This window comes from Colobus angolensis, unplaced genomic scaffold, assembly GCF_000951035.1.
Source record: "Colobus angolensis palliatus isolate OR3802 unplaced genomic scaffold, Cang.pa_1.0 Scaffold270, whole genome shotgun sequence".
NCBI classification, from domain to species: domain Eukaryota; kingdom Metazoa; phylum Chordata; class Mammalia; order Primates; family Cercopithecidae; genus Colobus; species Colobus angolensis.
Genome location: NW_012115933.1, coordinates 3,022,570 through 3,049,270, shown reverse-complemented (window position 1 = coordinate 3,049,270; position 26,701 = coordinate 3,022,570). Strand labels below are relative to the sequence as shown.

The following is a 26,701-nucleotide window of genomic DNA, read 5'->3' as shown; positions in this document are numbered from 1 at the left end:
TTACCTTTTTCCTTTCCTTTTCTCTTCCCTTTTTCTTTCCCTTACCCCTCCTTTTTTCTTCCCCCATTTCCTTTCCCCCCTCACGCCCAATTACACCAGCTAGAACCTTTAATACAGTGTTACTGGAAGTGGGGACGCAGAAATCCTCTTCTTATTACTCATTTTGCTACTCATCTTAGATTGAGTCTTTCCTGTTAAGTGTGTTGTTAGCTATAGATTTTTTGTGAGTGCCCTTTATCAGGATGAGAGAGTTTGCATTCATTACACTCTGCTGAGATTTTTTATTACAAATGGACGTTGAATTTTGTCAAATGCTGTTTTTCCATCTGTAGAGATAAAAGTTTCTCTTCATTTATTCTTTTAATATGGTTAATTGCCTGGATTGATTTTTGAATGTTAAACTGACTTTATATTCCTAGGATAAACCATTCTTGGTTAGATATTATTATCCTGTTTTATATATTGGCTAGTATTTTGCATGGGAAATTTTGCATATATCTTAATATGCTATTTTGTTTTCTAATTTTTTACTGAGGCTATCTTTGTCAGTTGTGTCATTCAGGTTATGTCAAACTCAAAATTAGTTAAGGTATTTTCTCTTCCTGTATTTTCTTAAAGAGTTTATGTACAATTTGCGTGGTTTTTTTTTTTTGAGTTGGAATTTTGCTCTTGTTGCCCAGGCTGGAGAGCAGTGGAGCCATCTCGGCTCACCGCAATCTTGGCCTCCCAGGTTCAAGCGATTCTCCTGCCTCAGCCTCCCGAGCAGCTGGGATTACTGGCATGCGCCACCATGCCTAGCTAATTTTGTATTTTTAGTTGAAATGGGGTTTCTCCATGTTGGTCAGGTTGGTATTGAACTCCCGACCTCAGGTGATCCACCTGCCTCGGCCTACCAAAGCATTGGGATTACAGGCGTGAGTCACTGCTCCTCGGCTGATTATTTTCTTAAATGTTTGATAGAATTTACCGTTAAAATACTAGGTCCTGGATTTTTTTGTGTGTGATTATTTAGTTTGAAAATGGATTCAGTTTGCTTAATAGAATTGGGTTATTCAGATTTTCTAGTTATGTCTGTTTTAGTTAAGTTGCATTTGTCAAGTAGTTGTTTCCTTTTTATTTTTATTTTTTAAAAGTTAAAACATTTCTTTAAAATTATATTTTCTATGCACGTTTCTTGCTCGGAAAAAGTAACAAGGAGAATGGTACATAGTAAAAAAATTGTGAATGCCTCATGGAATTGAGCATTTGAATAATAGAATATTATAGTTACTTTTGATTTATTCTAGAGTTATATTTTCCAGTGACTTAGGGCCTCATTATTTATATTAGGCTTTTGTGGAATAAAGGCTTTTTGTAAACTTCATGTATAAATACAGGAGATGGAGGAAATTGGATTTATTTTGGTGTGTTTTGTTTTTATTTAAATAGATTTGTTGAGTTTTTCTAACATGATTAAAAGCCAGATAGTGACTGTTTAGAAATTCTTTATGATCTGAGATTATTATGTAAAAATTAGCTATGCTAAGGAAAGATGGTCTCTGAAAAGCCATATCTTTCAAAAACACAATATTGTTCTCCTTTATTTTTTAAGGCAAACAGTTTCGAATCCAAAGATTATCTCCAGGTTTGTCTTCGAATAAGACCATTTACACAGTCAGAAAAAGAACATGAGTCTGAGGTTTGTGTTGAATTTAATAGAATTTTAATATTTTATTTTCTTTTAAATTGGCAAAATACTAGTTTTTATTTATTGGGGGTATGTATTCTAGGGCTGTGTGCATATTCTGGATTCACAGACTGTTCTGCTGAAAGAGCCTCAATGCATCCTTGGTCGGTTAAGTGAGAAAAGCTCGGGGCAGATGGCCCAGAAATTCAGTTTTTCCAAGGTAAAACTGAAGTGTTTTTGTTTTTTGTTTTAAAGATAAAGAGACTTGGCTTAGGCTAAATTGCTATATAATTATATATAGTGAACTATACATTTTGTGCTTATGCAACTTAGATTTTAGGTTCTAGTATTTTTTCCTTAAGGATAACACTCAAATCTCAGGTCTGGAAATATATAATCGGATGTAAAGAGATCACTGTAGTGTTAAAATTATTATGAATATATTTTTAAGAAATATTCTTTTCAAAACTTAGGTGAATTCTTAATTCCTTGGTACAGATTTCTATCTTGAAAACTTTCTGGTAGTAAAACTATCAAGTGTATTTGTGGGAGTGGGGATATGGCACCTGTTTTAAGAATGAATCTTTAAAATTTGTAAACAGTGTGTTGGGATGGAACACACTATTAATATTAACTTGAATTTTCTAAAAAGAGTTTTTTAAAAATGCTTGCTTAGGTTTTTGGCCCAGCAACTACACAGAAGGAATTCTTTCAGGGTTGCATTATGCAACCAGTAAAAGACCTCTTGAAAGGACAAAGTCGTCTGATTTTTACTTACGGGCTAACCAATTCAGGAAAAACATATACATTTCAAGGTAAATATTGTTTTATTTTGGTTGGAAAGGATAAGGAAGCAATAATAATCACTCAGTATTTTTATAATACATACAAGTAGTTATGTCGCTATTACCTAGTATGTGTTTGCTCTATTTTTAATAGTAATAGCATATTGATTATGTATTGCTGTTGGTTTTTTTTCTGGAGACAGTCTCACTATGTTGCCCAGGCTGGCGTGCAGTGGTGTGATCTCGGCTCACTGCAGCCTCTGATTCCTGGGTTCAAACGACTCTCCTGCCTCAGCTACTGAGCTTCCCGAGTGGCTGGGACTGCAGGCGTGTGCCACCAGTTTTTTATATTTTGCCAAGCTAATTTTTATATTTTTGCAGAAATGGGGGTTTACCATTTTGGGCAGGCTAGTCTCGAACTCCTGACCTCAGGTGATCTGCCCACCTTGGTCTCCCAAGGTGCTTGGATTGCAGGCAAGAGCCACCATGCCTGGCCTTGCTATTGGCTTTTAATTCAAATTTATTTAATTCATTTGTGAAAATACCCATTGATAGAGATTTAGATGATGATTAAAATCCATAAAAAGTATTGATGTGATACAGAGAATTAAGCATAAATGACCAGGAAGAAATTTTATATTTCATTTTACTTTTATAGTTTGTGGTTATGGGTGATTACAAATCTTAATATGGTTGCATTATCTGAATGTAAAATTTCAGGTTTACATCAAAATAATAGTCAATAAAATGTTGGTAATTACCTACAGTGAATAACAAAGTGATGGAAAACTGAGTAATCCTCACCTTCTATCATTTTCATTTTAATTGTTGACTCTTGCCTATTGGTAGTATAAAAGGAGCTTTAATAAACAAGGAAAGTTTCCTCTTTCCTAGTAGACTGAGAAAGTGTAACACAAAAATTCCTTTTGCAGGCACAGAAGAAAATATGGGCATTCTGCCTCGAACTTTGAATGTATTATTTGATAGTCTTCAAGAAAGACTGTATACAAAGATGAACCTTAAACCACATAGATCTAGAGAATACTTACGGTTATCATCAGAACAAGAGAAAGAAGAAACTGCTGGCAAAAGTGCATTGCTTCGGCAAATTAAAGAGGTATGAAAATATTTTAGTATGTATAATTCCTGACTTCTTATAAACCCTTTAGATTGTTTCACCATATATTGGAATCTGTTTTGTGGTGTTAGTGTTTTTTACTTATTTTTTTGAGAAAAATAAAGCTTAAAGTTTGAAGACATCTTTTCTGTTTGTACCAACAGCAAGAATGTTTCAACAATACAAATGTAAATGGTTCTGAAATCTTTTTTGATTGTTGTAGAGCCAGCATTGTGCTTTTTATGTAATGATTTTTTAAAATTCTGTTTTTTAATTGTGAAAATAATATGTACCCAAAATTTAAAATAGGGAATGTGAGAAGTAAAAAGTAAAAGTTTCCTTTAATTTCATTCCTAAAGAAAAAATTATTAATAGATTGGAAAGCATCTTTTTTGGGCCTTTTCTCTCTCTGTATAAAATCCATATACAGAGCTTTCTATCTGTATATACACAAACATATATATGATGTGTATATCTTCATACCTTTGTCTTTATGATATAGTTTTTTTTTTTTTTTAAACAAAAAAGAGATCTTACTATGCTTACCATTCTGTGACTTGGTATTTCATTTAGCATATCTTAAAACTCTTCCAACCTTAAATCATGTGCCTTTTATCTGTTAAGTCTTTAACTTCTTTTTTTAAATTTTAAATCAGCTTTTAAAACCAAGTCTCCATTGATGGCCATTTGTATTGTTTCTATGTTTTACTATTTTGAACAGTGTTTCAGTGAAGAAACATTCCATTGCAAATATATTTGGTGCTAATTTTCCCAAACTCAGGCCAAGATTGGATATTTAATAATGTCTGGTTTGATAGGTAAAAAATGGCTCACTTCAGCTTACTTTTTATTTCTTTAATTGTAAATTAGGTGATTAGTACATCTTAGAATTTTTTCCTGTGATTTGTCACACACGTTCTTTGTCCATTTCTCTAGTATTGTATGACTTTTCTTGTTTACTGATTTATTAAAATGTATTTAAAAAATGAATACATTATTAATGTATTACTGTATGGGTTGCAAATTTTCTGGCTTATTGCTTGTTTTTCCCCTGCCCCCATTGTGTTTTTCTTTTTTTTCTTCCTTTTTTTAGTTTTTAGAGACAGGATCTTGCTTTGTCCTACAGGCTGGAGTATAGTGGTATATGATCATAGCTCACTGCTGTCTTGAACTCCTGGGCACAAGTGGTTCTCCTGCCTCAACCTCCTCTGAGTAGCTGGAACTACAGGGGCATGCCACTGCTCCTGGCTGTTTTGATTTTTTTGTAGAAATGGGGTCTTGGTATGTCACCTAGGCTGGACTTGAACTCTTGGCCTCAGGAGATCCTCCTCCCTTGGCCTTCCAAAGTGTTGAGATTACATGTTTGAGCTACCAAGCCTGGCCCATTGTGTTTTTCAGTATTCATCTACTCAGCAAATTTTATTCAGTCACCTGTTTTTTTTCCAGGCAGTATTTTCAGTTTTGAGGACAAATGGTACTGCCCTCATGGAGACGGACAATAAATAAATATGTAAAATACTGTGAGGAGGTATTATTTTATAGAAGGTGGTACCATATCAACTTTAAAAAATGAAGTTATACTTGTCTGTTTATTCCTCTTGTGCCTTCTGGATTTTGTAGTATATTTTCAGACATTATTTTATTCAAGGCTGTTAAAAACTACTAATTTTTTTTGTAAATATTTTTAACCTATTAATGCGAATTTTTCTTTTTTAAAACATTTAGAAACCAGGGTTTTAAGGCAGTAAAAAGTGTGTTACCAGTAGAGTTCAAAGTTGAGTCTATGACTATGGTCTCTGAAAGTAAAATTGTATTTTAACAAAATTTATGGAGATTGGTGGATAACTCCATAGCCAATTCATAGAGGAAATTAAAATCATTAATAATGAAAAAAATTTTTTCGCTGAGCATGGTGGCTCACGCCTGTAATCTGAGAACTTTGGGAGGCTGAGGCGGGCAGATCACTTGAGACCAAGAGTTCAAGACCAGCCTGGCCCACATGGCGAAACCCTGTCTCTATTAAAAATACAAAACATGAGCTGGGCGTGGTGACTCACACCTATAGCCTCAGCTGCTTGGGAGGCTGAGGCACAGGAATCTCTTGAACCCCAGAGGTGGAGGTTGCAGTGAGCCGAGATTGTGCCACTACATTCCAGCCTGGGTGACAGAGCAAGACTCTGTCTCAAAAAAAGAAAAAAAGAAAAAAAGAAAAAAAAAAATTCTAACAAGTTATTCAGTTAAAACTTGATACTATTTTGCCTATGAAATGATTAAAACGTTAAAAAAATGAGATCATGTACTTTCATACATTGTAAATGGTTCTAGAAAGCAAATTGGCAATACTATGTTAAGAGTGAGAACATTAAAATATTTTATATCTTTTCATCCACCAGTTCAGTTTTAGGTGTATACTCCAAGGAAACGGGTTTATTTCTATTTCTAAGGAAATAATTAGAATGCAGAAGAAAATACAGAAAGATATTTGGCAAAACTTGGTGAATAATTTAAATGTCTAATAATAAGGGAATAATTAAGTCATTTCACATGTGTTATATAGCCATCAACTGTTGTAAACAATTTTTAATTATAGGGAGAAAAAGCTTACAACATAAGTGTGGGGGAAACAATAGAAGGGGAATATATTAAAATATTAATAATAACCAACCAGAGTGGCAGGGATTATACATGATAATATTTTTCATAGTTCTCTGTATTTTCCCATGAAACTATATTATTTAACTGGGAAAAATTAAAGAATTCATTGAATTGGGTGGATGAAAGGTTGTGATTTGGTAGTGACTTATTTGGATAGGCAATTAATATCTTGATTATTTAACCTTAATGAAAATTTAAAAAAATTTTTTTAAAACAATCTTTCTTTTTTAGGTTACTATGCATAATGACACTGATGATACTCTTGATGGTAAGGTTTCATTGCTCACCTATCTTTGATATGTTGATTATATGAAGTACATTTGAAAAGCTTTTAATTTTTAAATCACTTCTAATGTTTTATTTTTATTAGTAAAAAATTTTTAGGCCAGGTGTGGTGGCTCACGCCTGTAATCCCAGCACTTTGAGAGGCAGAGGTGGGTGGATCATGAGGTCAGGAGATTGAGACCATCCTGGCCAACATGGTGAAACCCTGTCTCTAGTAAAAATAAAAAAATTGGCTGGGTGTGGTGGCATGGGCCTGTAGTCCTAGCTACCCGGGAGGCTGAAGCAGGAGAATACTTGAACTCAGAAGGTGGAGGTTGCAGTGAGCTGAGATTGCACCACTGCACTCCAACCTGAGGACAGAGTGAGACTCCGTCTCAAAAAAAAAAAAGAAAAAAAAAATTTTTTATACATTGTGTTTTTTTTTTTCTATAGACCTCTTCTTTGGTTACTAAGGATTTAATTTCTGTAATGACATAGTCGGTAATACCTGGAAAATGATATGTATTTATATGAAATGTCAGTCATTGTAATGTTTTGTTTGTATTAAATATTACAGATACCCCTTTTACTGGTTACAATTTTAATATTGAATTGGAAAGACACTTTTGTTTTTCTTTGTCGTTTACGTTTAATTTCTGTTGGTTCATTAACATATTTTGAAAAAAAGGAATGATAGGAAGTAGTCTAACTTTGGTTAAACCAGATATTATTTACATCTTCCTTTGTTCCAAAAAGTGTTTAACATAGACGGTCAAAAGATTAAGCATACTTGGTTTTTCAAGTCTGGGAATCGATCTGTACTTTTGTCACATTTTTAGTCAGTTGCTTACTTTTGTGATTATTGTTTTTTCTTTTTCTTTTTTTTTGTAGGAAATTTAACTAACTCTTTGAATATCTCAGAGTTTGAAGAATCCATGAAAGATTGTGAACAAGCCAGCTTGAATATGGCTAATAATATAAAATTTTCTGTGTGGGTTTCTTTCTTTGAAATTTACAATGAATATATTTATGACTTGTTTGTTCCTGTATCATCTAAATTCCAAAAGAGAAAGATGCTGCGCCTTTCCCAAGATGTAAAGGGCTATTCTTTTATAAAAGGTATACTAATGAATATTTTTATTTTATTGTTCCGAAGTTCTCTCCTTGGGCTTTGTGCTAGCTGTAAGACTAAAGCAAATAGAAAATTGAAAATTGTAATGCTAATTATTAACATTAAGAGAAGAAGATAATTTTGCGTTTTGGAAGTATGTTTTGGTATATTTATTAAACTTGAATATAAAGGGGTCTATTTGGGTATTGTATTTGCTTGAGTATCATTAATTGGATTTGTGGTGATGGGAAAAGCTGTGTATGGTTATATTCACATTATTCTCCTACTTTGTAACAGTGTCCAAATTTTGCAGCTATGAAATGTTACTATCCTTCCAGAGTGTTTTCTCTAACCTTTTAAAGCAATTCACGGTAGGAAATACATATTAATAACATCATGACTCAGTACCTACATGCATGTATATATATACATATGTAATATTTACAACTGAAAAATTTCATTGATTATACTTCTACTACAAGGAATGCACTGTGATATTTTCTATATTCTTTGTCATTTCTATAAAATGCTGGCCAGATGCAGTGGCTCACAGTTGTGATCCCAGCACTTTGGGAGGCTGAGGCGGGTGGATCACTTGAGCTCAGGATTTCTAGACCAGCTTGGGCAACATGGCAAAACGCCATCTCTACAAAAAATACAAAAATTAGCCTGGCATGGTGGTATGCATCTTTAGTCCCATCTACTCAGGAGGCTGAGGCAGGAGGATCACTTGAGCCTAGGAGGTCAAGGCTGTAGAGAGACATGGTCACACTTTTGCACTCCAGGCTGGGCAACAGAGTAAGACCCTGTCTCCAAAAAAAATAAAAATAAAAATAAAAAACAATTAAAATACTGGTCATTCAATAAATCTGATTTTATGATTCAGTAATAAATTACAATCTTCAGTGTTTAATAGCTAGGTAATTTTACAGGTTTAGTCTGTACTGTATTTTGCCTCTCTTTTTTCCCTGAGTGTCTAATTCTGAGGAATTGTTACTGTATTTAATTTTCCGTTTGGCAGACTCTGTTGACAAACATTTACTTTGTGTGTTTGTGTAATTTAAATTACATTAAACATTGTTATAATCTTCCCCTCTGGTGTAACCTGAAATAACTGAATTGACTCCAGCTAGGATGTATTGTCAGAAGGAAGATTTCATTGTATGTCACTAGGAAAAGACTTCCAAAGAGATTGCATTGTAGAGCACATTCTTTGTCTCAATAAATTAACATATATCCTCTTTATTTTTTAAAGATCTACAATGGATTCAAGTATCTGATTCCAAAGAAGCCTATAGACTTTTAAAACTAGGAATAAAGCACCAGAGTGTTGCCTTCACAAAATTGAATAATGCTTCCAGTAGGAGGTAAAGAATAGACTCTGTAAGAGTAAACTCGAATCACCGATGGTATGGTATTCTATGCTAATTTAAACACAGCTAATTTTACATTAAAGTGGGCAGTAGGTTCTCTTCTGTTAATAAATTTATAAGGCATAAAAAACATTTGGTAAACAGAATAACACTAAACACATTTATCAATACTGTTTCCTGTCCTGACAGGTTTATTAATTTATAGGAAGTCTCTGAGGTATTGTTACTTTTTCTTTATATCAGTATCTAAGCTCAGTATTTTTGAAGTTGGTAATAATGGTGGCCTTTTCTCTGGGTCTTTCTCACTTATCCCCTGAATACTATATAAACATACTCAGTGAGGGTATAATCTCAAGGGGTTAAGGAATTATGTTTTGATGGGTTTGGGGAATGAGAGGCAAAGGAAATAAGTTTAAGCAGTGAGATAATTAAAGCAGGCTTTTTCTTAAGAGAGAAGGAGCCCTGTTCCCATAGTCAGTTGGGCATGGGACAATACAAGATCCGGATCTACAGGTCAAATGTATGCTTTGCTTTCGTGTGTATTCAGAGTATTAGCTAGCTGTATATAATACCATGTTAACTAATACTATCTTTTCAAACAAATTGTGACTTTATTATAAATGATACTGTTAATAGAAGTTGAACTGTCAGGAGGTAATTTGAGGGATTTAGAGCTAGGCAAAAGGTGATTTTGGGCATTTGGGTATGTAAGTGACAGTAGAACACTGGGTTGAAATATCTAACAGCTAATTGGAAAATGCAGTGGTGGACTGTAGTTAATATTAGGGTATAAATAAGGTTGATTTGAATACTTGTCTCTCCTATTTAGAATGCAGAAATTAAAATGATAACATTTGATATTTGTATTTCAGTCACAGCATATTCACTATTAAAATATTACAGATTGAAGATTCTGAAATGTCTCGTGTAATTCGAGTCAGTGAGTAAGTTGAATATTCTTTAAATTGTAATTATTTGTAATTGTTTTGAAGAACTTTTAAAGTAATTTTTCTTTTCTTAATTCAGATTATCTTTATGTGATCTTGCTGGTTCAGAACGAACTATGAAGACACAGAATGAAGGTGAAAGGTTAAGAGAGACTGGGAATATCAACACTTCTTTATTGACTCTGGGAAAGTGTATTAACATCTTGAAGAATAGTGAAAAGTCAAAGTAAGTGTTTCTGAAAGTGTTGTTAGCTTATTAGCTTATTAAATATTATAGTATTTAAACTTTCAACTTTTTTGTTTTTAGAAAGTTCTTTTTTGATTTTTAACCTGCTTCTTATGTAATGACTGTGTATAGATTGTGATTCAAGTGCTTAAGAGATCTTGGATTAAAGACAATCATAGAAGTGTCAGTTGATGCCAGTAACTCATCAAGTAAAGTCAGTATTTTCTATGGCAAATCTGTACCAATAGACACTGTAAATGAGACGCTTCTAATGCTGGTTTAGGATCTAAAACCACCTTTTTCTTATTAATGCGTTGTGTGTGGTTCTAGATGCAATAGATTTTTGTATTAATTAGCATTTTAGCCTGAGTAAATATAAATCAGCCTTCACCATTTCTACTTAGGGTGTTTCATGACATCTCTTATATACTTGCTCTATATTAGAGAACATAACCCAGTTGAATGTGGTTTTCTTTATATTTTACGTAGTGAGTTATTGTTAGTAAGTAGCAGCAGTTAAAACAAACAACCAGGCATGGTGGCTTATGCCTGTAATCCTGGCACTTTTGGAGGCCAAGGCAGGAGGATTGCTTGAGCCCAGCAGTTCAAGACCAGCCTCATCTGTACTAAAAATAAAAATAAAAAAATTAACCAGATGTGGTGGCAGGCGCCCATAATCCCTGCTAACCTGGGGGCAGAGGCGAGAGGATCTCTTGAGCCTAACAGATTGAAGCTGCAGAAAGTTGTGAGTGCCACTGTACTCCAGTCTGGGCAACCGAGCTAGACCCTGTCTCAAAACAAAAACAAACAAGAAAAGATAGAATGAAAACTGAGGACTGTTACATCTGGAAATAATCGCTACCCTAAAGTTTAATTTCATGATAGATGGCTTAATTATTTCTTTGTAAAATTTGTCAGCACCCCGACTTCATGAGATGTGTTTTAACTTACAGTGTTTTCTGAATTTTTTTTCCATAGGTTTCAACAGCATGTGCCTTTCCGGGAAAGTAAACTGACTCACTATTTTCAAAGTTTTTTTAATGGTAAAGGGAAAATATGTATGATTGTCAACATCAGCCAATGTTATTTAGCCTATGATGAAACACTCAGTGTATTGAAGTTCTCAGCCATTGCACAAAAAGTAAATACTTATTTTATTAAGCTTCTTGTTAGAATATTAATACTTTTTCTTGAAATAAATATTTTGTACTTAATACTGTAAGCCTAGGAAATAATTGAAAATTAAAAAGGTAAATATTTGACCAAGTAGGAAGACATGAGAAAGGATTGAAAGTTGCCCATTCTAGGATTAAAATGACCTTTAGTAATAAGAGTTAATAATAAACATCAATTACAAATTAATGAGTATTTTTGGAATGAATTGTCTGCTCTGCCATTCATCTTATTCATTTGGTGCTTCTGGGTAATTGGAAAACCCTTTGCTAAGATTAATACTGAGAACTTAGCCCAGGAAGATAGATTTTTTCCTCTAGTTTGCATGTGTAAGTAGCTTTTTTCCTATCAGAATGTTCATTTAGGGATGGTGATTCCTGTTTGTATGTTTGTTTGAATAGTTTTTCCTTTAACACTTGAGTTTTCATTTGACTTAAATTTATAAAATAATCATTTTCTAGTGGACAGTTCTTGTCTTTTCTATTTTAAAAGTCACATTGAATATTTTAACAGGTTTGTGTCCCAGACACTTTAAATTCCTCTCAAGAGAAATTATTTGGACCTGTCAGATCTTCTCAAGATGTATCACTAGACAATAATTCAAATAATAAAATATTAAATGTAAAAAGAGCCACCATTTCATGGGAAAATAGTCTGGAAGATTTGATGGAAGACGAGGATTTAGTTGAGGAGCTAGAAAACTCTGAAGAAACTCAAAATGTGGAAACTAAACTTATTGATGAAGATCTAGATAAAACATTAGAGGAAAATAAGGCTTTCATTAGCCACGAGGAGAAAAGAGTATGTATTAAGAACTCATACTTCTATGCTTGTCTTCTTACTCTGAAGTTAAGGTTAAATCTTAAGGCTCTCTCTTCAGTTTTTTTCAACAATACACTGAAGTTTTTGTGTTCAACTTTATATTTTGAAAAATTTCAAACCTATAGAAAGACTGGTACAATGAATACTCATTTATCCTTCCCCTGGATTCTCCAGTTACCATTTTATGAGTATGCAAATACACATCTTTTGGGCTGTAGAATTTGAAAATAAGATCCAGACATAATGACACCTTACATCTAAATATTTGAACATATTTTTCTAAGAACATGGGCATTTTCGTCATGATCACAAGACAATGAAATTTTCATACCCAAGAAATTCAACATTGATACACTAATATAACCTCGTATACTGTTTGTATTGAGATTTCTCCAGTGTTCCTGATATGTTCTTTATTGCCCCTTTGTTTTTGTCAACAGCCAGAGTTAACAAATGCTTTTGATTATTGTGTTTCTTTAATTATTTCTAATCTAACACTGACATTTTTGAAAAGTGGGTCCTAGTTTTCTCATAGAATACCTGCAATCTAGATTTGTTTAATTATTTCTTCATGATTTAGGTTTAATACATTAGGGAAGCTTTTTATGTAGGTTAAGTTGTAAATTTTCCGTTGCATCACACTAAGAGCCACATGATGTCTGATTTTTCCATTCTTAGAGCTGCTAAGTTTTGCTCACTTGGTTAAGATACAGTATTTCAGATCTTATTGCAAAAGCATATTATCTATGGAGTGATACTTATAGACCATGTGAGTATCCTTTCACTAAGTGATTTTATGTATTCCATCACACTTTTATTTTGCAGTCTCAAGTACAAGTGCTAAAAATATCTACCAAGTACCTATGATCCCATATCTTCAAAAACAGTAATTTTTTGTCATCTTATTATGATAAATAAGATATAACAGTTGTTTTTTCAGCTTCTGTCCAGTTATTGTGTGTGTGTGTGTGTGTGTGTGTGTGTGTGTGTATTTATTTATTTATTTATTTATTTTTGAGAGAGCGTCTTGCCCTGTTGCCCAGGCTAGAGTGCAATGACACAATCTCAGCTCACTGCAACCTCCGCCTGCTGGGTTCAAGCGATTCTCCTCCCTTAGCCTCCCGAGTAGCTGGGATTATAGGCATGCGCAGCCATACCCAGTTAAGTTTTTTTGTATCTTTAGTAGAGGCGGGGTTTCACCATGTGGGCCAGGCTGGTCTCGAACTCCTGACCTTGTGATTGCCTGCCTCGGCCTCCCAAAGTGCTGGGATTACAGGCGTGAGCCACCTTACCTGGCCACCTAATCCCCTCTTTAATTGGCCATAACACCATGAGTATACATGGAGTCCTCTTACCAGTGTCCTAGAAACAGTAGTAGACCTGTGTTCATGGGTGTGCTTTAATGTTGTTGACATATCACAAATCAGTACTCTTTTGGATTGCAGAAGTGTAAGTAGATCGATGATGTATTGGGCTAAATAGTCTCATTTTAATAATTTACCTTCATGTCCCTGAAAGTGATTATTGAACATATGTTTGGAAACAAGAATGATAGCTTCAGATGTAGTACAAGTCCCACTTTATTTGGTCACGATGTGATTAGACCTTGTTACTTCGGCTTTTGTAATGTATTAAATAGTACCTCCTCAGGGACGAAAGGAGCCATTAATAGTCTAGTTTGGCTGGTACAGTGGCTCACACCTGTAATTCCAGCACTTTGGGAAGCTGACGTAGGAGGATTGCTTGAGCTCAAGAGTTCAAAACCAGCCTGGGCAACATAGTGAGACCCCATCTCTACAAAAAAATAAAAAAAATTAGCCAGGCATGATGACGCGCACGTGTAGTCCCAGCTACTTGGGAGGCTGCAGTGGGAAGATTGCTTGAGCCCAGGATTTCTGGGCAGCAGTGAGCCATCACTGCACCACTGCACTCTGGCCTGGGTGACAGAATGAGGCTTTATCTTAAAGAAACAAACCAAAAAACCTAGTTTTATTTTTTTTTCATCTCAAAGTTGAAATTTTTTATAATGTTGGTTAGTAAAATTTTTGAAACTACTAGAGAAAAATATTTAATGCTATAGTTTATGATGGATTATATAGTGTGAATGCTTATCTTATTGGCTAGATATTTTAAGGAAATTCATCAAAATGTTGTTTAATATTTGACATTTAAAAATCAACATGCTTAGGTGTTGGCATGCTTTATTTCTTTTCTTCTACAGACAAAGTCTTGCTCTGTTGCCCAGGCTGGAGTGCGATAGTATAGTTATGGCTCACTGCTGCTTGGAAATCCTGGGTTCAAGTGATCCTCTTGCCTCAGCCTCCTGAGTAACTGGAACTGCAGACACATGCCACCACCCCTAACTAATTTTTAAAAATTTTTTATAGACACGAGGCCTTGCTCTATTGTCCAGGCTGATCTTGAACTTTTGAGCTCAGGCAATCCTCCTGCCTTGCAAAGCGCTGGGATTACAGATGTGAGTCAATGTGCCCAGCCCTTTATTCACATTTTAATCAAAGGATTGGGACTTCTAAGAACCATTATAAAATACCTTGATATTAGCATACATATACTTAAATTCATTTAGCTATAATAGCCAACCTGAATTTTTTCAGCAAAAACTTTATCAGATGCTAACAATGATAAAAATCTAATTATTGAAAACTGTTACCCCAGCTGAGTGCGGTGGCTCAGAGCTCACGCCTGTAATCCCAGCACTTTGGGAGAACAAGGCGGGCGGATCATGAGGTCAGGAGATTGAGACCATCCTGGCTAACACGGCGAAACCCCGTCTCTACTAAAAATACAAAAAATTAGCCAGGAATGGTGGCAGGCGCCTGTAGTCCCAGCTACTGGGGAGACTGAGGCAGGAGAATGATGTGAGCCTGGGAGGCGGAGCTTGCAGTGAGCCGAGATTGCACCACTGCACTCCAGCCTGGGCGACAGAGAGAGACTTCGTCTCAAAAAAATAAACTTCGGAAGGTTTTTCCACATGCATTTTGATTTCTCCTTCAATAGTTATTATTTATTGTTTTACACAGTGTGTAGTTTAAAATTATTAAAACAGTATTATATATTTATAGTAGAGTGAAAAAGAAAATTTAAATATAAATATCTTTCAAATCTACCACTCATGTTAATGGATTTTTATTATATGTTACTATTTTGTAACCTGGTATTCTTTATATAAAAATAAATTATGAAAAGTATGAATTTTTTAATTTAATTTTTATTTTTTTGAGACGAGTCTCGCTCTGTCGCTCAGGCTGGAGTGCACTGGCACGATCTCGGCTCACTGCAAGCTCCGCCTCCCAGGTTCACGCCATTCTCCTGCCTCAGCCTCCCAAGTAGCTGCTACTGCAGGCGCCCGCCACCTTGCCCGGCTAATTTTTTGTATTTTTTAGTAGAGGCGGGATTTCGCCATGTTAGCCAGGATGGTTTCGATCCCCTGTCCTCGTGATCCGCCAGCCTCGGCCTCCCAGTGTGCTGGGATTACAGGCGTGAGCCACCGCGCCAGGCCCATGAATTATTAATGTAGGTTATCATTATTGATTATAATAGTTTGCTGTATGATAGTACCGTAATTAAACCAATCCCTTAAGGTTGGTTGAGTTAGGTTCACTTTTTCTTTATTTAAACACAACTACTACCACAAAACAACAACACTGATCAGCATTCATACAGCCAGAACATAGGGTTATATTATAATTATTTCTTCAGTATAAATTCTTGGAGGCAGAGTTTCGAAGTTAGGATATCTATAGAACTATTTTCAAATATAAAGTTGAGACCTTGGAAGATCTGTAGCTTAGAGTTTGTTGTTTAATTTGTTGTTGAGCAACTTAAATTAGAAGCATTAAAAAGAATATGTAGCTGTTAATGCTACAATTTATGTTGAATAATGGTCATGTTAAGTGTTTTATTTATTGCTTTATTTACATATTGTACATTTCTCATGATTGTGTATGTGTTTCAAAGGCTATAGAATTGCTGTTGACATCTGGATAGTTATAAAGCCTAATAAGATAAGTTTATGTAACATCTTTCTTTGACAGGTTAGTAAATGGGTGTAAGCCACTTACTACCACACAGCAGTAAGCAACATCTCTGCTGTGTACAATCCTTGGGCTTTAGACTTTTATAGGCCACTTTTAAACTCAGCCTTTAGCCTTACCAGATATCTGATGGTTAGGCTTCCCACCTATGAAATACGGATGATACCAAGCTCACAGAAAGTTGTGTGGATTAAATGAAGCAAATATGGAACTCGCCAGAGTAGTTCTTGATAGATAATAAATGCTCAAATTAACTTTACTTCTTTTCTTAGTATAGGTAGACAGTGAGACATTTGAGTTACCAAAGGTCTATTTCTTAAATATGGAGAGGCCAACCTGATTTTTCAGATTAATGGATTTCTGCAAGCATATAATTTTCAGTGAGAACATTATCACTGTTAAAAAGGACACATAATTATAATTGACTAAATGAAAAGTTTTATTTTTTGGACAGTTGGACGGTATTTCTCTTGGGATATATTTATTCTTATAAGAATTTTATCATTTACATATTATAGAAACTGTTGGACTTAATAGAAGACTTGAAAAAAAAACTGATAAATGAAAAAAAGGAAAAGTTAACCTTGGAATTTAAAATTCGAGAAGAAGTTACACAGGAGTTTACTCAATATTGGGCTCAACGGGAAGCTGACTTTAAGTAAGTTATTTCTTTCATGTCCAGTTAAAAATTGAGAATTTTATTTACTTTTTTATATTTTTTTTCTACTTAATTTACTTTTTTTAATATTAGATGGCTTCTGAATTCTGATCTCTTTATACAAGCTAGAAAACAGCTGTTACTGGTCTGGTGTGGTGGCTCATGCCTGTAATCCCCGCATTTTGGGAGGCCTAGGTGGGCAGATCACTTAAGGTCAGGAGGTCAAGACTAGCCTGACCAACATGGTGAAACCTCGTCTCTACTAAAAATAGGAAAATTAACTGGGCATACTGGTGTGTGCCTGAAGTCCCAGCTACTTGGGAGGCTGAGGCACGGGAATCTCTTAAACCTGAGAGGTGCAGGTTACAGTGAGCTGAGACTGTGTCACGGCACTCCAGCCTGGGCGACAGAGCAAGACTGTCTCAGAGAAAAAAAAAAAAAAAAAAAGAATATGGCTGTTACTAATCCCATGCATGGCTATTTAAATTTTCTCTCTCTTTTTTTTTTAATTTTAATTTTAATTTTAATTTTTTGAGACGGAGTCTTGCTCTGTCGCCCAGGCTGGAATTCAGTGGTGCGATCTTGACTCACTGCAACCTGCACCTTCCGGATTCAAGCAATTCTTCTGCCTTAGCCTCTCCTGCCTTAGCCTCCCGAGTAGCTGGGATTACAGGTGCATACCACCATGCCCGGCTAATTTTTGTGTTTTTAGTAGAGACAGGATTTCGCCATGTTGGCCAGGCTGGTTTCAAACTCCTGGCCTGAAGTGATCTACCCACCTCCACCTCCCAAATTACTGGGATTACAGACGTGAACCACTGTACCTGGCCTAAATTTTCTTTTAATCCAGAATATACTTAATCTTAGATGTTTAAAACAAAAACACAAAGTAGTTCCTTTTCTGTTTCTTAATGGGATTAATTTGTATTCTGAAGGGAAACTCTGCTTCAAGAACGAGAGATATTAGAAGAAAATGCTGAACGTCGTTTGGCTATCTTCAAGGATTTGGTTGGTAAATGTGACACTCGAGAAGAAACAGCGAAAGACGTTTGTGCCACAAAAGTTGAAACTGAAGTACGTTAATTGAAGTATTTAAAAATATCTAATGAGGTTTTAGTACCAGAGTTTAGTGTACCACATCAATGATGAGAAACATCAAGATAGTTTAGAATTAAAACAATGCTTAGTGTGTAGCTTTATTATGATTAGGTGTGTTTTGTTAGGAGTATAAGGCACCAAGAGTTTAAATATAGTGACTGGTCATTGAAAAATTTGTACCTCTGTTATATTTATATCTTATTTTGGTATTGCTTGAATCATTGTATTGTAGGCAGATAGATTCTTTGTTGCCTGATTACAGAATAACCCCCTCAGATTTGTCTCACTTTTAAATTAAAAATATTTTAAAGGTGGCCGGGCGCGGTGGCTCAAGCCTGTAATCCCAGCACTTTGGGAGGCCGAGACGGGCGGATCACGAGGTCAGGAGATCGAGACCATCCTGGCTAACACGGTGAAAGCCCGTCTCTACTAAAAAATACAAAAAACTAGCTGGGCGAGATGGCGGGCACCTGTAGTCCCAGCTACTCGGGAGGCTGAGGCAGGAGAATGGCGTAAACCCGGGAGGCAGAGCTTGCAGTGAGTCGAGATTGCGCCATTGCACTCCAGCCTGGGCGACAGAGCGAGACTCCGTCTCAAAAAAAAAAAAAAAAAATATTTTAAAGGTATAAGAGACCTAAGACGTGATTTCCCGGCTGTTCTGTTTAAAACAAAAATTTTTATATATAAAAAGGGTTGCCCTTGCCGGGCAACTACCATTTCCTACTCTTTTAAAATTTTATTTGTTTATTTATTTATTATAGTTTTAGAGATAGGGTCTTGCTGTGTTGCCCAGGCTGATCTTGAATTCCTGGCTTCAAGCAGTCGTCCTGTCCAACCTCCCACGTGGCTGAGATTACAGGTGCATGCCGCTGTGCTCAGCTTATTCTCTACTTGTAATATAAGAAAAATTATCCTTTTCTGCTACTTACACTGAAGCTGAAATTGATCAGTTTTTTGGGGGAGTTGTTTTTTTTGTTTTGTTTTTTAATCACTCAGTTCAGGGGCTTGTGACAGTGATGTGCAGACGTCTGCTGTCAAGCAAACCTTATGTATCCTTGACATGGTTTGAGATTGACTGAGTTGTGAAAATGGAGGTTTGTTTCATGTATCATCCCAACAAAGCCTTTTAAGTCTCATTATATAATTGAAACTATACCTGAACTAGGTAATCATAATTGTTTTATAATGACTTGTCACAGTTTATAACATTGTTTTTATGAGAAAATATGCCTCATGATCTATACAACAGAAAATAATGGAACACAGGTTCTTCATAATTGGAAATGCTTCTATATAATTTATTTTAAAGAATTTCTGTTGGTGAATTTTTTGTTTCTTTAAAAAACTGTCTAAATTAGATGGTGCCACATGTAAACGGTGAACCCTACTGTTAATATTAGGCATGTGGTTTTTGCTATTTTTAGGAAACACATAATTATGTAGGATTTGAAGATATTATTGATTCTCTTCAAGATAATGTCGCTGATATTAAGAAACAGGCTGAAATTGCTCACTTATATATTGCATCTCTTCCTGACCCCCAGGAAGCTATTGCTTGTTTAGAACTAAAGTTTAATCAAATTAAAGCTGAATTAACTAAAACCAAAGAAGAATTAATCAAAACGAAAGAAGAGTTAAAAAAGAGAGAAAATGGTAAGTGGATAGATTTTACCTCTATATAGATATTGTAAACACATAAAAAGTACTCTTGGTAAGTATAAGAGATTTATGTAGCTCGTTTACCATAGTGACCAGAAAATTCTTTCATCTAGTTAACGTATTTTAATATTTTACCATTTGTATGACTTTGTAGTAATTTACTACTAAAAATATTTTTTGACCTTCATTTATTTTAGACCAATATTATTAGAAAATGAGCTTCTCAACAACAAAAAAATCAAAAAAGTGTTAACTTTATGAGTAAAGCTGTAAATTTTGTTACATATTCTTTTTTTTTTTAAATGACAACATCTCACTCTGTCACCAAGGCTGGAGTGCAGTAGTGGCATCACAGCTCACTGCAGCCTTCTACTCTTGGGCTCAATCCCTCCTCCTGCCTCAGCTTCCTGAATACTTGGGACCACAAGTATGTACCACCAGAGTGGCTGCATTTTTTTTTTCTTTTTTGTAGAGATGGGGTCTTGCTATGTGGCCCAGGTTGGTCTTGAACTCCTAGGCTCAAGCAATCCTCCCTGCCTCAGCCTCCCAAAGTGCTGGGATTACAGACATGAGCCATACTGTGCTTGGCATTGTTCTATATTCTTTAGTGGTTTAAAGTGGATTGTTAGTTTGATACTTCATTCTAATTCTAACTAGGAGGGCATTTTCTGTTTCTTTCCACCTTTTTTTTTTTTTTTTTTTTGACAGGGTCTCACTCTGTCACCCAGGCTGGAGTGGAGAGGCATGATCATGATCATGGCTCACTGCAGTTTCCACCTCCTGGGCTCAAGTGATCCTTCCACCTCAGTCTCCTGAGTAGCTTGGATTACAGACATGTGCCACCACGCTTAGGGCATTTTATATACGTAAATACAATTGTTTGTAATATCTGCATTTTAAGAATTAGTTGCAATAACTGCTCTGTCCTTTTTTGTGTGAAACAAGATGGGTAGAAAATAGCATGTAAGTGGTGCCTTTGCATCATATGAAATGTACTAAGAAGGCACTAGCTCCTTTTCTTCTCTGATGTTATGCCAGTTCTTTACTATTTAGCATATGCCACCTATTTTTATCCTGAGTTTTAGAAGTGACTTTTTCTGAAATATTACCCTGTTGTGGTTGAATTAGCAGATTTTTTTTTTTAATGAGTGGGGTGTGCATTTAGTGCTATCAAAATCCTTTTTATTGAATGTGACAGTAAAGTGTCACTACAGCAGCATATGTTTCATAGTTATTCAGTGATACATATTTTCAGATGCTTAGATATTTATTTTCAAAATTCTTTACTTTTTCAGAAACAGATTCATTGATTCAAGAGCTTGAAACATCTAATAAGGTAATGCTTTAAGTTTTATTTTGTCTTGACAAGGTATTTAATTAACGAAGGAGTATGAATGATGACTAGATGTGTTTATTTTAAAAAATAAACAGTAATATAGTCTCTTGGTATACATGGGGAATAGTTTTCTTCTGTCATTTTTTCTCTTTTCTGGCTTGAGTCTTCTTATTTCAACTTACATTTATCCTTTCAAAAAGCTGAGTATTTTAAAATATGGTAAGACATAAAAATTCAAGATCTTGGTGTCTAATATACAGTATTTAAAGAACTAAAATGTACTTAGAAGACATTACACCTACTGTTTATACAATTCCTATCTAGTATTTTTTCTACTTAAGAAAATAGAAGACACTAGTTGTACCAATTATATTAAGCTATATAAAATAGAAAATAAAAAATTTCCCATAATCTTCTTCCTAAATTTAAAACAAAACCAAACCAACTTGTTTGGAAGCTCTTTAGACTGTTACTTTATATATGTATTTATAGAACACTTACCATTTACCAGATACTCTTTTAAGTGCTTTTTATTAACTCATTTAAATGTTAGAGCAACTTTATGATATAACTTGCCCCGGCTGACATGGTTTTTTTATTTTTATTTATTTATTTCTTTTGAGACAGAGTCTCGCTCTGTTGCCCAGGCTGGAGTGCAGTGGCATGGCTTACTGCAGCCTACACTTCCTGGGTTCAAGTGATTCTCCTGCTTCAGCATCCCGAGTAGCTGGGCTTACAGGTGGCCGCCACCACCCCAGGCTAATTTTTGTATTTTTTAGTAGAGACGGGATTTCACCATGTTGGCTAGGCTGGTCTCAAACTCCTGACCTCAGGTAATCTGCCCACCTTGGCCTCCCAAAGTGCTGGGATCACAGGCATGAGCCACTGTGCCCAGCCCAGGGTGACATATTAAAAGGTATAGCAGCTAGGATTTGAACCCAGGCAGCCTGGCTCCAGATTCCTCTTACATGCTATATAGCTTCTCTTCTCTTTGTGTGTGTGTGTGTATGTGTGTATGTGATTTTTTTAAAGGTAAAAATAAGATGTTGTGCATAGTGTGTTGCCATTGATTATCTTTATTTAACTTTAAAATCTGAAGGAATTATGACACTGCATTATTAATCATGTTTGCTTTCTGGTTATCCCAAAGTATATTCACGAAACATTGCTTTTTCTTCTTTCCAAAGAAAATAATTACACAGAATCAAAGAATTCAAGAATTGATAAATATAATTGGTCAAAAAGAAGATATTATCAATGAATTTCAGAATCTGAAGTCTCATATGGAAAATACATTTAAATGCAATGTAAGAATTTAACTTTGTGTTATATTAATAAATTTGATAAACAAACGTATGTTTTGATTGAAAGGAAATAATTTAAAATAGCTTATGCAACCAAGACTAATTTACCGAGAATGTTGAATTGCGTATGCAACATTGAACTCAATTTACTGTTCTCCAAATCTGAATTTTTGAGAACTTAAACGAGGGTGTTTGACTCCTTTGAACATACTTTTCCACAAAATATGCTGGCATTGCTTTGCACGTAAAAAGGAGAAGAATATGTAGCCTTTGGACGTTTAAGCCTCAGCTAGTTGGAAGGGGAGCTTTGAAGAGAAGGGAATTTAGACATACTTAGAAAACCAGATTATAATGTTTCAGGGAACTATAACATGAAATTCAGTAAAATTAGGTTTTTTCCTTAGAAGCTTGTTTTTGTTATATGTCTTGTTGCTATTGTTTATATGCTTAATAACAAGGATTTTTTTTCTAAAATGTTATACACTGTGACATGTAGAGACTTAAAGGGTTCTTTGTCTTTCATACAAATTTAGATAGATCATTTCATATTTAGTTCAGCTTAGAATGATCAGCTTGTCTTTTAATCCTTTTTTTAAAAAATGGCTTTGGTTTTCTTTTTTGGGGGTAAGCTCCTTCAAATTATTTTTTTATATAGAAATGGTAAAATATATGGTAATAACGTAGTCAACTGAGTAAACGTAGAGCCAAACATTTTGCTTTGTTGAAAGGTGTTTTTTTCTGTCTTTTCTATGACCAAAAGAAGCAGGCGTGGTATCTTAATAAAAAGTGACTGTTGAGTTTCCTTTGTATCTTGATAGTCAAACTCTAATACCCACCAACATTCCCTGAATCATCTGAACTTTAGATGGGCTTTTGAAACCACAGAGATAAATGAGGAGCATTCTAGAAGAGCACTGTATATAATCTCCTGTAGCAGGCCTTTCTTTTGGTATTTGTTAGATACGTTGTTCAATCTCTGGCTTTTCTGTATCTGAACTGGGAGAAATATCCTAATATTTAATATGTTAATAATTAACTATTTAGTAAATAATTAGTATTTAATAGGTGGAGGAGCAAGAAACACTTATGGAGTGTCCAATGTGTGCCAGGTACTATGCTAGATTATTGGAATTATACAGATTAATAAAATCTACTCCCTTAACAATCCCCCAATAAGAAAACAACAGCGTAAATATAGTTATAATACAGTGTGCAGTCGTAGTCAATGTGTGAAGCTGAGAGTGGGTGGGGAGTTAGGAATACTTTGTGGAGATGAAAATGATTAAGTTGAGCCTTATAGGGTGAGTAAAAGCCTTTTGAAAGTAGAGGAAAGGGACAATGGTAGTCATGAGAGACAAGAAGGTACATTGGCCTTCCGTGTACCAGAATCGGAGTGCACAAAGTCGTGGAAATGAGAAATCTTTCAATGAGTGCAGGAAAATACAAACAATTTGTTGTTTAGGAAGAAAGTTTGAAGCAAGGAGAGGTGAGAAATGAGTCTAGGAGTAGTAAAATAGGATAAGATGAAAGACCTTGAATACTGCATTAAAGAGTTTGGGGAGTCAGTGGGGAGTCATTTTCACCAGAGGAATAGCAAAGAGGAGTTTTTCATTTGAGTAGATATTTTTGGAAACTTGGAAGATAGGATTGAGATGGAATTAGACTACAGGCAAAGAGACCAAATAGCTACCTCTTGGTAGAGTTCAGCTAATAGTTGATGAGGACTTCGATTTAGGGTAGTAGTGGTAGAGATTAAGGAAGAGGAAATTGATTTGTGAAGTAAGGGGATGTAAAACTTTTGAGACTTGGGGCAATAAATTAATTGCTGGGCCTCTTGGCTCTCGGAAATTTTATTTGGTTAGTCATCATATGCTTTTTGCTCTTATCTCTTGATCTGGATTTTAAGTCTGTTCTTTGATTTGGTAGATAAAAACAAAAAGGAAAGCCAGAGACGGATCATTTCTGGCGACTACAGCTTCAAAGAAAATATTTGGAAATTTCACGTGGGATTATATTTATTTCTGTAGTATGTTTGCATACCATAATATATTAGAGATATTTAAGGAAGTGATAGTAAAAAAAATCAATATTTGTAAATTAGTCCTTGCTTGTAAATAAACTTTATAGATTATAGACCTTGTTTTATCAACTAACTTAATAACAGTTTGCTAAATTTAAATTGTTCACTTAAATACATAAAAATATGCAACGTAGTTTGAAACTTACCTAATTGTTTAACAGTTGATGTAGGGTCACTGTTCCACATCTTGTCTTGAGAGCAAACTCTTTCCAATAACGAAAAAATTTAGTTTGAATTCTTTGTTTTATCTACCCAAGCATACCCTGGGAGTAGAAAACCCTCCTTTCAATAACTATGACTTCTGAAGGATAGACTTTTGGTGAGGATTGTATATTTTGAAGCGGGGGAAAATGATGGGATCATTCTGATAGGTACTAAGGATCGGGGAAGGAACAACTTGGACTTGTTATGGAGCTGTGTCAGAGGTGTGATCTGCCTGTCCCGTGATTTTGTCGTTTATCAGTGACACTAAGGGACTAATTGTGAGAAAGCATGGAGATTCTTCTTTATGACATCCTTTGTTTAGGGATAGCTAGAAAAACTTTGCCTTTTTTCTTAACCCATTACTTTATGACTTTAAAAAGTTATTTTTATCTGTATCTCCTGCTAATAAAATGTTTGCTGATTAAGTGGCACTCTTTATCAGACACTTTGTTTTTTCAAATGGATTGCTGCAAGTTTCTGCCTTTACCATACATTTGATTACATGATAGACTTGCACTTAAATGCTGAGTTTTACCCTTCTTCTAAGTTCATATTATACCCTTTTTTTGGGAAGTTCCCCCTTCCCCCAGCCCCGAGTTCCCCCCGTTTCTTTCTTAGAGGCAGGGTCTCATCACTGTGCTGCCCAGGCTGAAGTGCAGTGACGTGACCATGGCTCACTGCAGCCTTGAACTCCTGGGCTCAAGAGATTCCGTTGCCTTAGCCTTCTGAATAGCTGGGACTGCAGGCCTGGGCCACAACACCTGGAATTTTAATTTTTTGTAGAGATGGGATCTCACTGTGTTGCCCAGGCTGGTTTCAAACTCCTGGGCTCAAGTAATCCTCTGGCCTCAGCCTCCCATAGTGCTGGGATTACAGGCATGAGCCCCTGTGCTTGGTTGCTGCTAGCCTTTTTAAGGGAGGCAGTCTGCCTTAAAAAAAAAAGTCTAAGTGATGTATCTAGAAGCTCAGTTTCAAAGCTGTCTGTAGACTGTATGTCTTTGAATATATGTCAACTTAAAGCTAAGGTCAAAACTATTTTTCTAGGAGTTGTTAATGTTTAAGACAATGCTAATTTTTAAGAGGCTTTGGCTACAAAACAAAATAGATAGTTGAGTCTCATATTTCTCTTTTCAAAGTACATTTCTGATGTGACTTCAGAGATTTATCTTCTTAAGATTCTCCAGTTATCCCCAAATGTTGCTTATTTGCTAGAGCCATCAGTTATTTTAGGACGAAACTTAAGAAATAACTTAGAAAATATCTCAACAAATTTGAAAATAAAATTTTTATGGTACGCTATTGAAAGTAATTTATGTGGTTTGTACGTTTTTTGTAGCTTTCGCTATGTGAATTATTTTTAATTTATTTTGCTTTAGGACAAGGCTGATACATCATCTTTAATAATAAACAATAAATTGATTTGTAATGAAACAGTTGAAGTGCCTCAGGACAGCAAAACTAAAATCTGTTCAGAAAGAAAAAGAGTAAATGAAAATGAACTTCAACAAGATGAACCACCAGCAAAGAAAGGTACTACTTCAGCTGCCAGCAGCAGGCGTTTAAGAAAGCTAATTTCTAAACCAGTAAATAGAACAAGGCAAACAGAGGGACATTCACTTTTCTAAGGAAAAATCTTGAGAAAATCTAAATGTCGTGAATTTTTATTCTGGAAAGTTATGAACTGTCTAGGGATGGGCATAGTTAAAGCTTTTATCTTAATAAATATGCTTTTAGAAATTGTGCTTTTATTATTTCACATGTCTGTAATAATTTCTGTGCTTATAATAGGTAAAACTCATTACTTTGATTTTTATAAATACAGCATTTTCTGCCTAAATTCCAGCACATTATTTTGTTTTCTTAGTTTGCATTCTTTATTCATGTGGAGAAAAGGATATTTTACAGTAAGACTTTGAGCTAAATATTACTAATAATAAATGTATTCAAGCTGTATTTGTGATGCCAGGACACAGTCTGATGAAAGATAATACATGTTGAAGATTATTTTTAAAAAAATCTTTAAGAGTAAGTGAGCAAGTTTGTTTTAAATATAAAGAAGGGCAAACCTTTGAATTTTAGAGGAGGTAGGCTCTTTAGAATAAACTGAAAATCTTGAGGAAATAAATAGGAAAATGTAAACTGCAAACTTAAAAGCTACAAAAATAAAC

The 26,701-nt window shown here is 34.9% G+C and overlaps 1 protein-coding gene across 2 annotated transcripts in view; it reads left to right on the top strand.

Moving 5' to 3' along the window:
* The window catches only part of KIF20B (kinesin family member 20B), a 70,345-nt gene that overhangs the window by 6,073 nt on the left and 37,571 nt on the right, over nucleotides 1-26,701 (top strand). Inside the window, exons 3-19 of one of the 2 annotated variants that reach the window (XM_011947857.1) lie at nucleotides 1,592-1,678; nucleotides 1,770-1,886; nucleotides 2,343-2,481; nucleotides 3,384-3,568; nucleotides 6,455-6,491; nucleotides 7,379-7,606; nucleotides 8,854-8,965; nucleotides 9,844-9,915; nucleotides 9,998-10,144; nucleotides 11,123-11,285; nucleotides 11,831-12,118; nucleotides 16,713-16,852; nucleotides 17,788-17,926; nucleotides 19,495-19,603; nucleotides 20,905-20,945; nucleotides 22,133-22,252; nucleotides 25,910-26,063. In XM_011947857.1, the coding sequence (XP_011803247.1) occupies nucleotides 1,592-1,678; nucleotides 1,770-1,886; nucleotides 2,343-2,481; nucleotides 3,384-3,568; nucleotides 6,455-6,491; nucleotides 7,379-7,606; nucleotides 8,854-8,965; nucleotides 9,844-9,915; nucleotides 9,998-10,144; nucleotides 11,123-11,285; nucleotides 11,831-12,118; nucleotides 16,713-16,852; nucleotides 17,788-17,926; nucleotides 19,495-19,603; nucleotides 20,905-20,945; nucleotides 22,133-22,252; nucleotides 25,910-26,063 (2,278 nt within the window). Of the gene's footprint in view, nucleotides 1-1,591; nucleotides 1,679-1,769; nucleotides 1,887-2,342; nucleotides 2,482-3,383; nucleotides 3,569-6,454; nucleotides 6,492-7,378; nucleotides 7,607-8,853; nucleotides 8,966-9,843; nucleotides 9,916-9,997; nucleotides 10,145-11,122; nucleotides 11,286-11,830; nucleotides 12,119-16,712; nucleotides 16,853-17,787; nucleotides 17,927-19,374; nucleotides 19,604-20,904; nucleotides 20,946-22,132; nucleotides 22,253-25,909; nucleotides 26,064-26,701 lie in introns of both variants that reach the window. The other variant, XM_011947855.1, reaches the window with a different exon arrangement.